At 43.4% G+C, this 12,082-nt stretch overlaps 1 protein-coding gene across 2 annotated transcripts; it reads right to left on the bottom strand.

Annotated features, from left to right (window-relative positions):
* Positions 1-313: 313 nt before the first annotated feature.
* On the bottom strand, positions 314-11,971 carry TMEM43 (transmembrane protein 43). Of its 2 annotated transcripts, none has more exons than XM_039695585.1 (12): positions 11,834-11,971; positions 10,476-10,625; positions 9,435-9,569; positions 8,638-8,732; positions 7,654-7,703; positions 6,116-6,185; positions 5,682-5,752; positions 5,394-5,515; positions 4,729-4,803; positions 4,547-4,648; positions 3,078-3,195; positions 314-2,127 (listed from the first exon to the last, which is right to left on the bottom strand). In XM_039695585.1, exons 1-12 carry the CDS (start codon positions 11,843-11,845, stop codon positions 1,925-1,927), a joined length of 1,203 nt encoding a protein of 400 aa, XP_039551519.1. In that variant the 5' UTR covers positions 11,846-11,971; the 3' UTR covers positions 314-1,924. The 2 variants fall into 2 exon arrangements, with proteins under 2 accessions (XP_039551519.1, XP_039551520.1); XM_039695586.1 differs by lacking the exon at positions 314-2,127 and adding an exon at positions 2,156-2,628.
* Positions 11,972-12,082: the final 111 nt, after the last annotated feature.

Raw genomic sequence — 12,082 nt, 5'->3', positions numbered from 1 at the left:
TGGAATGCACAGGTCTCCTTAAAATACAAGGGGCTGTAGCATTCAGGTTGAACCATTGTATTTTTCAAATGATCTTAGAGAGGCAATGAAGTGACTGACTTCCTTGGTCAGCTATAGAGAGTAAACCCATGGCAGGCTGCCAGCAGTACACAGACCAGAGAGCAGCTTCCCAAAACAAATATTTGCAGGACAAAGAGAACCCAAAAATAGGAAACTAGTTCTTGTGGAAGCTACAAACTACCTGGACATTACATTATTCCTGGATATAAAACATGCAATAGTTGAATTTAATAAAAAAGCCTACAGACCAAACTTTTGAAAATGGTATTTTATTAAATATACAAAAGCTCAGCACTTCTGTAGAAAATTGTCACTTCATTTCCAATAAGTAATGCTGGTTCATGTTCTGCACCATGGGCACAACAGCAGCAGCTCTAAGCCAGTTCCTCTCCCCACGGAGCCCAATTCCTGACTGCTGGAGCATGAGCAGGTGTAAGGCTGTGCAGCACCACTGCCACGTACCAGTGCATGCACAAGGCCAGCTCCTCACCTGCCCTTTCACTCCCTGCTCCTGCTGTCACCAGGACAGAGCTGTGGGGGCAGACTGACTATTCAAATACCAACAGAATGAAAGCAACTAGGACTAATAAAGTCATCACAAATTCTCAAAACATTTATGGTTTCTAACTCAGATTTCTATTTCAGTATCATTTCTAGCAAATGTTTGCTTCTATGAATGTTCAAGTCAAGTTCCTTTGGTACAGAGAACACTCCTCTGATGGTCATAAACAGATTTCATAATAGAAAACATTATTTTTGTACTGACCTGTGTATACTTAGAAAAATCCCAAAACAGTAGTGTAGGGGGCCCCCTCTGGAAGCCAGACTCTAGCTTGGTGGAGAGACTTAAGGGTGTCTCTAACCTCAAGTACTGGTTACAGCAAGTAAACATGAGCCATCACAACACTACAAGGCATTCCTCTAACAAGATAAAAAACTACCAATTTAGGCTACTAAAATCTATGAAAACTAATCAGGCAAAAATATTTCCATTACTTAATTTCACAGAGTATGTTTATTGTCCTTACTAAGTGAAATTAAAGAAAGGAACAGTATACACAGCAAAAAAACCTCAACTACTTTAGACTATACTTTCAGTTATAAAAGTCAATGTTGTTTTTTATTTACAGGTGAATGACCTGTGAGTATCCCTTTAAGTGCAATTTGAAGTGGAAATTTTTGAAACCATTCTGATATAGTCCAGGCTATCATTTTGGATGCTTAACCAAGAACAAAACCTGGGGGAAATCAATGTGTCCTGATAAATCTGCCCAACCTCAGAGCACTGCTAACCTGGCCACTCATTGCATCAATGACTTTGAAAATCCTCAGTCCAAAAGCAGAAGTATACATGAGTATTCGGTGCAATTCACCTAAGCTGTGTTTTCCCTTTGAACACACGCACTGCCAAATACATCAGCCAAAGGAGTGTTCTGACTGTGCAAACAAGAAAAGGCAGCAGAGGGAGGGTTTGTCAGAGGCAGGCAGGCACACGCATTTCCTAAGGACATCTAACCAGGGTCCATGGGATGCAGCTGGCACTTTCTCCAAAACAAGGTGCCCCACCCAGCAAGGACTCGCTAGTTCTGAAATCAGGGGGAATTACTAAGCAGTAAGAGGTACAAATCTGCTTGTTCACACACACCTAAAATGCTTTTTTTCCCCAAAGCTGGTGTCACTAACTTCCCACAAATAGCACCCTATAGTCCTGTGGATAAAGTGTACCAATAACCACATTCAAGCCCCCTCCCCAGCGTTCAGTGCTCGCTGCTGAGCTGTGATTTGCTGTAAGCTTGCTGCAGGAACCGGGCAGAAACGCACTTGGGAGGGCTCTAACCAGGACTCTAACCTGACCACCTCCTCGTCACTGCTGCTTCTTGGGCAGGACACGGGACCTGGCCAGCAGGACGGGGACGGCGGAGAGCAGCGCGAGGAGCAGGGCCCAGAGCGGGCGGTAGAAGAGCCAGCCCGCGGCGATGGTCAGCAGCGACAGCGAGCTGGCCACGCACACGGCAAACGCCTTCAGGCCAACGCCAACCAGCTCCCTCACAACGGGAAACCAGTCCACTGCAGACAGAATCACACATGGCATGGAGCAGTTGGCAAGATGAGTTTAAAAAGAAGTCTGATTTGTGCCTAGGTCGGCACCATAACAGCTGCAATCACAAGACAGACTCAAACTATTCATCAAGAGCACTGGATTAGGCATTTCAGCAGAGCATCATCAAGACATTTGATCATTAAGCAACAGCTAAACATATAAGGTAATGCAATCCTCATCTCTTCATACAGGAAGTAACCCAAAATGAAGTCTGAAGATTTGTCCAAGGTTTGAGAGGCACAGGAGACAGACAACCCTGCAGCTGTGCAACAAGTCTAGGACAACTCATACAAGCTGCTAGCACAACAATTCCTTTCTGGCAACAATTAATTTTGGAGCAGTGTGTATATGGATAAATAAATTTTAAAAAAAAGTTCAGAGCTGCAAAGTGAGTGATATCTTTGATGTCTGAAGTTTATGCAAGTTTGAGGCATTGTCCTGCTTTTCTGGTTTTACTCCAGCACTTTCTATATCAAAAGAATAAACGAAAACTTTTTTTGCTGTTTGTTTATAATAGTGTGGACTAACCAGACACAAAAACATATTTCAATACAACTGCTGATTAGGACCTGTTGGGGGAAACAGTTTTGTGTGGGTGCAGAAAGTATTTGCATTGCAGCACCTTGAGTTAGATTTGAAAGAACCAGCTCAACACATACCTTAGCTTTTTATTTTGGTAAGCACTGGGCTGGGATCTTCTGAGACTGGTAAAAGATACTTGTGTGGGGGTTTTTTAATGTTCACAAAGCAACCACTTAGTTTTGGGGTCCTGTTTACATGAAGTTGCCTACAGTAACTTTTCAGATCAAATAAAATCTGAGTTCAAATCAGATTTCTCCTGATCTCCAAATGAATTAGCTCTCTAGAGGTTACAGTCTTGTTCCTAGACCATTTTACCTTTCTGCGGAAAGCTTACCTAATGTGTAAAAGATCCTGGTCATCAGACTGATGCCCACAAACATTGAGAGCCAGCCAGCTGCACGGAGGGCCCAGGTCTTCATGGTGTTACTCTCCTGCTCCTTCTGAAACACCTCCTGAAAGCAAACACCATCACATGCAGCCTGTTTCCTGTTCTTTTTCAAGATCCTCTTAATTCCAGAACATTATGAGCCAAGCAGAGCCAAGAGCATTTTAGGAGTGCAATTTCTCTTGCAGAAAATACATTGCAGCTCATTCTGCAGGGGCTGTGCAGGATGGCAGTACACTGCAATAGACTGAACAGTGCAGCATGGGGGAAACTGGCACTTTTAATAATTAAAACAGCCTAAAAAGCACCATTCAACACTTCCCACAAGCAGAAAGCATACAGGTTTTGCTGAAATTGAATACATTCAACATTACTGTGGAAAATAAGACACTAATAAGTAACTGTCATAAAGAAGGAAGAGTCTGACTTCACTCTGAAGGAAGAGAGAATAGGCAATATCCAAATGATGGCTGAAGGAAAGGTGTGTGAAAGAGAGCAAGCTGGATTCAGGGGAGAAAAGCTAAAAGGTATGTGTGTGCATTTCAACAGGCAAAGGAAAGCGTCTCTTTGCAAAAATTCTGATTAAGATTTTTCTCAAAATGGGTTGTGTGACCCTCTGGCTCAACAAAATGTTCACATGAAGATGGCTGGGACATCAGAAAGCACTAATGGTAAGAGATGTGTAAGACTGATTGATTATTTGCACATACAAGTACTCAATGCATTATTTATTTGTAACCAGTTCATTTTCAATGAAACAAAATTCTGTCTAATGAAGATTCAGAGCTTACAGCAGATAGTTGATTCTACTGCTACTCTTTCAAGTCAGAACAAAGCCTTTCTAACTGCTTTTGGGGAGCACCTGTAAACTCTTGACATCTGCTTTTCTTTGCAGCAGGGCATGAAACAATCATTAACGGAAACAAACCTACTAAAAGAAGTAAATGAATCACCGAATTGCTGGAGCATGCAGGATTTATTGAAGCATAATGCTCTGCCTGAAGGTTCTTTCTCAGCCAGAATAGTAATAAACATTTCAAACAAGCCTAAACTCCTGTTATTAGGAGTTGAAGAGAGAATAACTCTAATAGTTTATTTAATTAAACCCTGATTTTTACTATTTTTACATGTGACCTGCTCAAAAACATGTGCTTGCATGTGTAAGTGGGAAACAAGCAAGGAGCAAATAAAAATGAGAGGGCACAGAAGCAATCTTTAAAGAAAACAGAATGTGCAGAAACCTGGAAGCAAACACAGGCTTACAACCTGTTGTCCAAGAAAGAGAGAGAAAAGCCAATGTTTATATGAGTATCTCCTCCTCTGGAGCAGTCTGAAGGAGAATAAGAGCCTCATCTTCTGCTGCTTCTGCACTGCCACCTCAAGTTTTAACCCCTCACTAGAAGAGTGTGGTATCTCACCTCCACAGAGAGGTCCCCAGGGTACAGAATCTCCAGAACATCTCCAGACTTGGTACGATACGGAACCAGCTGATCACCTCGCTGCCGAGCAATCACAGTCACCTTGGAAGAGAGGGAAAAATATTTACTGCTACTGAGTTGAGAAGAGAGCTTGCAAAATACAAAAACAGCTGAAGACTCACCCTGTCAGCAGAGCCCAAATGGGGATCATCTCCACTCAGACCTGCATAGAAGAAAGAGACACGAAGGTCTCCCACCTACAAACAAGAGAAGGTTGGAAGTCAAGAAAGATTGCTTTACAAAGGGGAATCACAGGAAAGACAACTCAGAAGAGGAATATCCTTTATTTATCAACACTTCTTCTGAACATTTATGTCAAGCAAGAGACAGCCAGAATGATTTCCAAGCTGTCCTTTTTCCAGGGCTAGCTGGCCACTGAAACATGAGAGCTCAAACGCTGTTTTGTAATATCCCCTCTGATTAAGCTGCAGGAGCACATGACATGCTTTGTTCATCCCTCATCATTCCATCTTTTGGCAAAACAGGGCAGGCACAATGTGACAACAAGCTGTTTGTACTGCTCAATACAGCAAGGCAGAGGTGGAACCCACCTCCCAGCACCACCCCTTTCCACTTAAAAGCACAGCAGACTGGGGAAGACAGATAATAAAGGAACAGAGTGGAAGCTTTCTGCAAGAGAAGCACTCATTCCCTAGGGCTGCATTAAGGGAGTCATCCTATGTGATGGTCTATACATTTTCTATACATTTACACAGAAATGAGACATGCCCCAAGTCCTTTTTCACACACAAGTAATCACTGCTTTTGTTTATCTTTCCCATCTTACTTCTGGACGCCTGGGGTTGTCACTGTGATAGAAATAATCTTCTCTTCGGGTAACATCAGCATGGGGATCCTCCAGATGTGACAAGCTCAACTGCTTGAAATCATCAATTTTATCCACGAGACCTAAGCAGAATAAAGCATCAAGCTGAGGCCCAGTGTCTAACCTGGAATGGCCAATTTGCTGGCTGGCTTCCTGATTATCACTTGACATGACAGCTATTGTGGAAAGAACCAAAGTCCACTGCTGATGCCAACAGCAGACACAAAGCCAGTACAAAACAACCCTTACCCTTGGAAAGAACAAAGCTGCCAACCTGGACGTTAGGAGAAACAGCAGTGAAAGACTCCACAGCCATGGCACTGAGGAACAGAGAGTCCCTGATTAGTCCCAGAATTATGATCAAACTCTTGATTTGTAATATACAGAACAGAAAAGGTACTGTAGCAAGCATCAGGAGAAACTCAAAAAGCTAAATGACTGTCATGATGTGAAAACAAATCCATCAAGAGGCTGTCTAGACTGCATATTTCTGGAGCCATTAAAGTAAGTTAAGGCACCACTCTTGGAGCTGCTCTAATTTCTTTATGCCTTCATTCTCCCAACAACCAAAAGAACAGCAGTTTCCACCTATTGCACTCTGTTATGAAATCAGTCATTTAACTTTCATATCTGAGCAGCTCCAGTGACAGAATTCAGAGGGACTGTGACAGATGGTGCCTCACCTCGGGTTTTTGTGTCCAATTTCTCGATCAAAGTTTCTGCTGTTCACAACTTCTGATTTCCACTCTGTATCTAAACAGAATGATAAGAAGGTTGAGTAAAGGACATTCAGATCTCAGTTACTGGAGACACCTCTCAATCATTTAGTTCTAGGTTACACTTCTAGTAATACTGTCTACGTCAATGTCTGTGATAGTCTGCACTGATACACAGATCCCTTCTCCTGGCATATTAACAGGGAATGGTAAGATTTAGAGTGAAAAAAGGTACTTTTGGAATAAAGTTGTAACTCAACTTTGCTCAGCTTTTTTATTGGCATCTTCCATGATCAGGCTTTGATTCTTGGCTCCAATTTTTGGGAATAAACTGGTTTTGTGATAACAAGGAGCAGGGGGCAAAGGAAAAGGAGTCTGGAGTGAACTTGAGCCCAGGAAAGGTTGAGTCCAAATGTGTTTTGCCAATACCCAAGTCAGTAATTAAATATTTATTTTAACTGACAATAAACTTTCCCTAAGGAGAGTCTGTTTTGCCCATGATGGAACTGGAAAGCCATCTCCCTATTTTTCTTTCAACCTGTCCTTCAGTCCCGTCATTCCCAGTTTCTTGCCCAGTCCTGCTGAGGGCAGAGTAATCAAGCAGCTGGGTGGATCCATGGCTGGCACACATAGACATTTACAGGACAGAATCCATCAATCTTGAGAGGACAGCTGTTTTTAGATGGTATTTCTTTTTGTTCCCTATCACTGTGAGCCTGTTTTTCATGGCTCACAACCACCAGCTTTGTCCCTTATGTACCTCCATGACACAGGGTCCCCATGCTTCACTAAGCTGAGGAATTTTATATGATCACACCCAGAAACTGCTGCACACCCACGTTACACATCCATGTGCTTTGATCAGAGATAAATGAAGCACAGAGACCAATCTCCAAACACACAGTGACTCAGAGTGCTTTTCTGCCACTGGGTAGATCAGAATAACACACTCATTTCTGCTCCTGCCAAAACAGCACTTGGCAAAAGCCACAGGGCACATCAGAAGGTGCTGGTGTTTTCACTGGCTGGCATCACCATCTTAACAACATCTCAACAGGCTCCCTTACAGGCTGGAGCTAAGCTGCTTTTCTCTAATCTCTTCTGCTCACAGCTGACATATTCCAAATTTCTCCATGTCTGAAGTGTAATCTCAAGCGTAACTTTGAACATACTCCCATCTCTGCCCATCTCTGGTCATTGAGGACCTTATGGGCCCTATTTCTGAAGCACCCTATCCCTGGATGTTCCTCTGAACTTTTAGGGGTTTCAAAACAAGACTCAGATTTTCTGTAGCCCTTGCTTGCTGACAGCACACCTTTCACCTCAGTTACCTCAGGAAAGGGAGGTTCTGTCATTTGTTTAGGAAAGAGAATTTTTGCTTATTTCTTCACATTCCTTTCTTTTCCAAGAAGAAAAGAAAGGTTTTACAACAAAAATCAAAAAACACACACACATAAAAGTCCAAAGTTACATGTGTTAAAGGGACTTTCTGTTGATCAACTTACTGTATGAATACTTTGTCTCTTTCTTAATCTCACCATCCTCCTCAGATTCCCTGCAGAGAAAAAGGGCTGGGATGAGAACCAACACAGTGCACACACACCCCTGCTCAGGGCAGAATACACTTCAGTGAAATGCACAGACAGATCTCTGGAAACACACACTATCTTTGTACATAACCTAACTCTTCTCTGGACTACCTGTTCTGAAGACAGAGATTTTCTGTACCAGGAGAGAACTGTACACAAATGCTTAACAGCCACAACCCTTTTATTCCTACATTTTGAACAAGGAGATGTCAACTAGATTGATGAGGAACAACCAGAATTAAACACAGTGAGATAAGCTGGCCCAAATCAAGTTTCTAACAGATGCTGCACCATAAGCATGCTGAAACTGAGAAATTATTTTTCAAACCTTCACTACCTCTGACCTTTTTTTTGTATGACATAAGAACTGTACACAAATGCTGAACAGCCACAACCTTTTCATTCCTACATTTTGAACAAGGAGGTGTCAACTAGATTGATGAGGAACAACCAGAATTAAACACAGTGAGATAAGCTGGCCCAAATCAAGTTTCTAACAGATGCTGCACCATAAGCATGCTGAAACTGAGAAATTATTTTTCAAACCTTCACTACCTCTGACCTTTTTTTTGTATGACATGAAAGACATTTGGAGCATAAATTCTGTGCAGTCACACCTACAAAATACATACTAACATCAGTGGAATTATTAGCAATATCAGAAATGTTTTCCCTATTTGGGTTGCAATGATTAGCAGAGCAGTTAACATCTCTCAAGGAAATTAAAGTGATTCTCTAAAGGAAAAAAAAATCCAAGAGCTCTAGAATTCTTTTGCTATGAAGAGGGTTTTTTAATTTGGTTTTTATTTTTCCCTTTGGTATAAGGAAAACAAAAATTGTGATAGGATCCTGGTAACACAACAGCCTCATAAACTACTTTTAAAGATTACTTTCACTTACTTGGAATCTTCATATTCAACCCACTGGTACATCTCCACGTTACGCTTAAGTTTGACAGCTTGGATGGAGAGCCCATAGCTGGGGTCAAACAAAGGCTGTACAAAAATTAAAGAAAATGCAAGTCAGTCTAAATGCTGTACCTCACAACATCAAACACTGTACTTCTGCTACTGAACCCATTTACATACCTCACTGTACAGCTAGCACTATCTCACACACAGGTGAACACAGTATAAATGTTATGAAAGACAAAAAGGAATGTCTCTGGCAAATCTGACCTGAAGAATCACCATCAAAAGTTATTGCCATAGTGAAGAATTAACCAGAACTGCTGACTATGGGTTTACAGGTTTCAGTGTTTAAACCAGGAGATTCTGTTTTGCTGGAAGGTGCTGTGTTACCTTCTGCAATGTGGGTGGACCATGGAAAATGTCACCACTACTGAAAAGTAAAAACTTGCAGAGCTCCTGTGCTGCAAGAGCCTGAAGACTTAACAATACCATGAACACAAAACAGGTTCCCTACACAAATGGAAATTGAAATTATCCATGAAAGGCAGCTTGAGGGTAAGCAGCTAAAGCTGGCACTGGCTTGAGAAAGGGAGTACAAGGCCATTCAGGATCTCCCTGATTCCAGACCAAGAACCAGAGCTTGAATGGTAGCTGCCAATGCCTAGAGGAGGAGAAAAGCTATGTTTGTTTTTTTTTCTGGACATCAAACAAAACTTTAATTGGCAAAGACTTTTCCTTCCCTCCAAGCTTGAAATACTCCTATCTTCAAGATACCATTTTATTTACCTTAGATGTACTCAGAGCTCCAGCCAAGTGCACCAGTCTCCCCTCATTCTGCTGAGAGATGCTGTGGATGCTGTCAAGAGGGACCACAAGGGAAAGCCCCTCATCGAGAGACTTGGCTGTCCTTAAAGCTCGTCCCTGTAATGAAGAAAACAGAAATCAGCTTGTGGAGAATCAGCTTCACAGCAGCATTATATGAACAGGGCTAGCAGAGATGACCACAAGGAACATTTGTATATTCAGCCCAAGGTATATTTTGGAAACACACTTGTACTTCTCCATTCTCTGTCTGAGCCAGTTTGGGGCAGCACTTCTCACCCAGGCAGCAGGACCATTAACATCAACTAAGCTTCTCAAACAGACCCAAATTCTTCCTACATGGGTCCAAACTTACTGCTCTGCACCTCTTACCTTGTTCATCACTCTTGAATAACTGCAAAAATGATACAAATTACAGTTCATTTTCCACACACCTATGCTGACTCCTTGGCAGAAGTCTTCCCTGCCTCACCATCATATCCTGATGTGCTTTTTTTCTGCAAAGTCATCAAAATTTGGAGTAGTGAAAATCCACAGAATTCTGCTTTCTGCTCCAAAATTGTCAAAACAAGTACGTTTTAAATGGTTGGATGTTAAGATTCCTGGCTTACTTTTTATGTTTTTAATCTAAAACCAAGAAATAATGCTGAGAAAAACTAAATAAATAACTCCTCAAATTTTTCAACACAGGGAATTTCTTTAAAGTAATTATAACACCACTAGAAATGAGGACCTTTCATTATCTCAAGGAAAAAGGGGGCTGGCTCATGCAACCCTCTTACCACAGGCTGTTGCATCACCAGTTTACAAGCTTTTGATCTTATCTCTCATGAGGCACTGCTACTGTCTCTACTATACCTAGTTCCAGAGAAATACTACCTGTGGCCTGTGATTCCACTTTTCTGTTATATCCCGAGCATAAGCACCAGGTCCCCAGACAAAACCTCCTCTTCTCATGGGTCAGGTAATAACGCTGTGTACAAACACTGACAGTATTGCACTTACTTCATTGGTAAAAAGAACGTAGAAAGCCAGAAGAAACGTCACAAGTCCAATCAACATGCCTCCAGAAGTCTCACTGAGCCGCTCCAGGAACCCTGGTTTGGGCTCACTCGTGATTTTAACATGCTCTTTTCTGCTGCCTGTGTCAGAGAACTGTTGAAAATAAACCAAAAGTGCAATATTGGTGTGAAAGGGGAAAGCATTCAGTTTCAAAACAAGTCTTGTAGCTTTGTTAGCCACGCTGCCCTACAGTGCAAAACCTCTTGCCTTGGACCAAAACTTTCCCACACTTATTAAATGCCTTATCACACTTTTGATACCAGAAACATATTCAATAAAAAAACTCCAGCCTGATAGAAAAAAAACCCAACTAATTTCTATTATAGTGGTTCTACATGTTCAAGCTTTCTTCGGTCTGCCTCCAGGTTCCGTATTTGGAGTCCACACCCTGTACTCAGGCCATGGCAAATTGAGTAATAGCCCTGAATTCCTGACCAGCTAAAACACTGCTATAAATAACAAATTATGATTCACCTCAGCAGTAAAAAGAGTGCCTGCACGCTCTAAAATAATTATATCCAGGGTAACAATAACTCAAAACAAGGCAGAGGGCTAACATGAGAGCCCAGGGGTTTAGCTGTGCTTACGCGGCTTGTGGGGAGTTACCAAATCCAACTTCAGCACACACACAGAGCCAAGGCAGGGCATGGCACTTCTCTGTGTATGGAAAATCACGCCAGTGTCCACAAGGGAGACAAAGAAGTCCTGCAACTTTATTCGACTAAAGGGAGAGAGTCCACTGGGGCGCACACCCTCGGTTTCGGGGGGCACAGCCTCCTTTCATCCTGAACTCCTGGCCGCACGTTGCCCTTTTCCCTTCCCCATCGGCTACTCGGAAGGTAGATAGAGCCTTCCCGAACCGCCTTCCACATATGCCCCGCTTGAACCTACTGTTTTACCCCAAAGATCAGAAGTTCAGCTTGTGGAGACCCACTTTGTTTCCTGAATTAGGCTGTCTAGGCTCTGCAACAGAGCTGCTGCCCAAAGTTCAGAAACTCAGGCTTGTGCAGAGCCACTTTCTGCGCCAGGAGCCAAGCTGCCTCAGCTCGGCAACCAACCTGCTGCACAAAGTCAGTAGAGACATTAAGACCCATTTCAAAGTCATTAACCCCCCATACTTTTACCCATCGAGTTATTAGTAAAGCCATTAGCACACATCGCCCCTCTCATCTGGAGATGCCTGGCGGGCTGTGACCGGCACAGGGCCGTGGCCGCAGCCCTGGCACCCGGGGGCGAGCGGGCCAAGCCGGGCGGACGCCGCACGGAGCGCGGAGCAGCGGCGGGGCCGGAGCAGCACTTACATTCCTCGACATCCTGAGCCTCTCACTCCCCTTGGGAACCACAACTCAGAGACCGCCAGAGCCGCGCACCGCCAGCCGCGCCCTCACCCGCCTCAGGGCTCCCCCGCCCCCGAGCCGCTCCCCGCCCGCAGCGGCGCACGCCGGGACGCGTAGTTCCCGCCGCGGCGGGGAAGCCCTTCCTGCCTCCTTCCCTTCCCGCCTTCTCTCTCCGCCCTGCGGCCGGGCGCGGGGCAGGCGGGAGCTGTAGTG

The sequence above is a fragment of the Passer montanus genome, unplaced genomic scaffold (genome assembly GCF_014805655.1).
Source record: "Passer montanus isolate IOZ18808 unplaced genomic scaffold, ASM1480565v1 scaffold9, whole genome shotgun sequence".
NCBI classification, from domain to species: domain Eukaryota; kingdom Metazoa; phylum Chordata; class Aves; order Passeriformes; family Passeridae; genus Passer; species Passer montanus.
This window is presented reverse-complemented; position numbering and strand designations above follow the sequence as displayed.

What these genes read in the sequence shown, in the direction of transcription:
- TMEM43 (XM_039695585.1), bottom strand. An exon ending in ATTTGGGCTCTGCTGACAGG is followed by an intron (nt 4,649 to 4,728) that starts GTGAGTCTTCAG and finishes CTCTCTTCCAAG; the next exon opens with GTGACTGTGATTGCTCGGCA. An exon ending in CAGGATCTTTTACACATTAG is followed by an intron (nt 2,128 to 3,077) that starts GTAAGCTTTCCG and finishes TTCTGTCTGCAG; the next exon opens with TGGACTGGTTTCCCGTTGTG.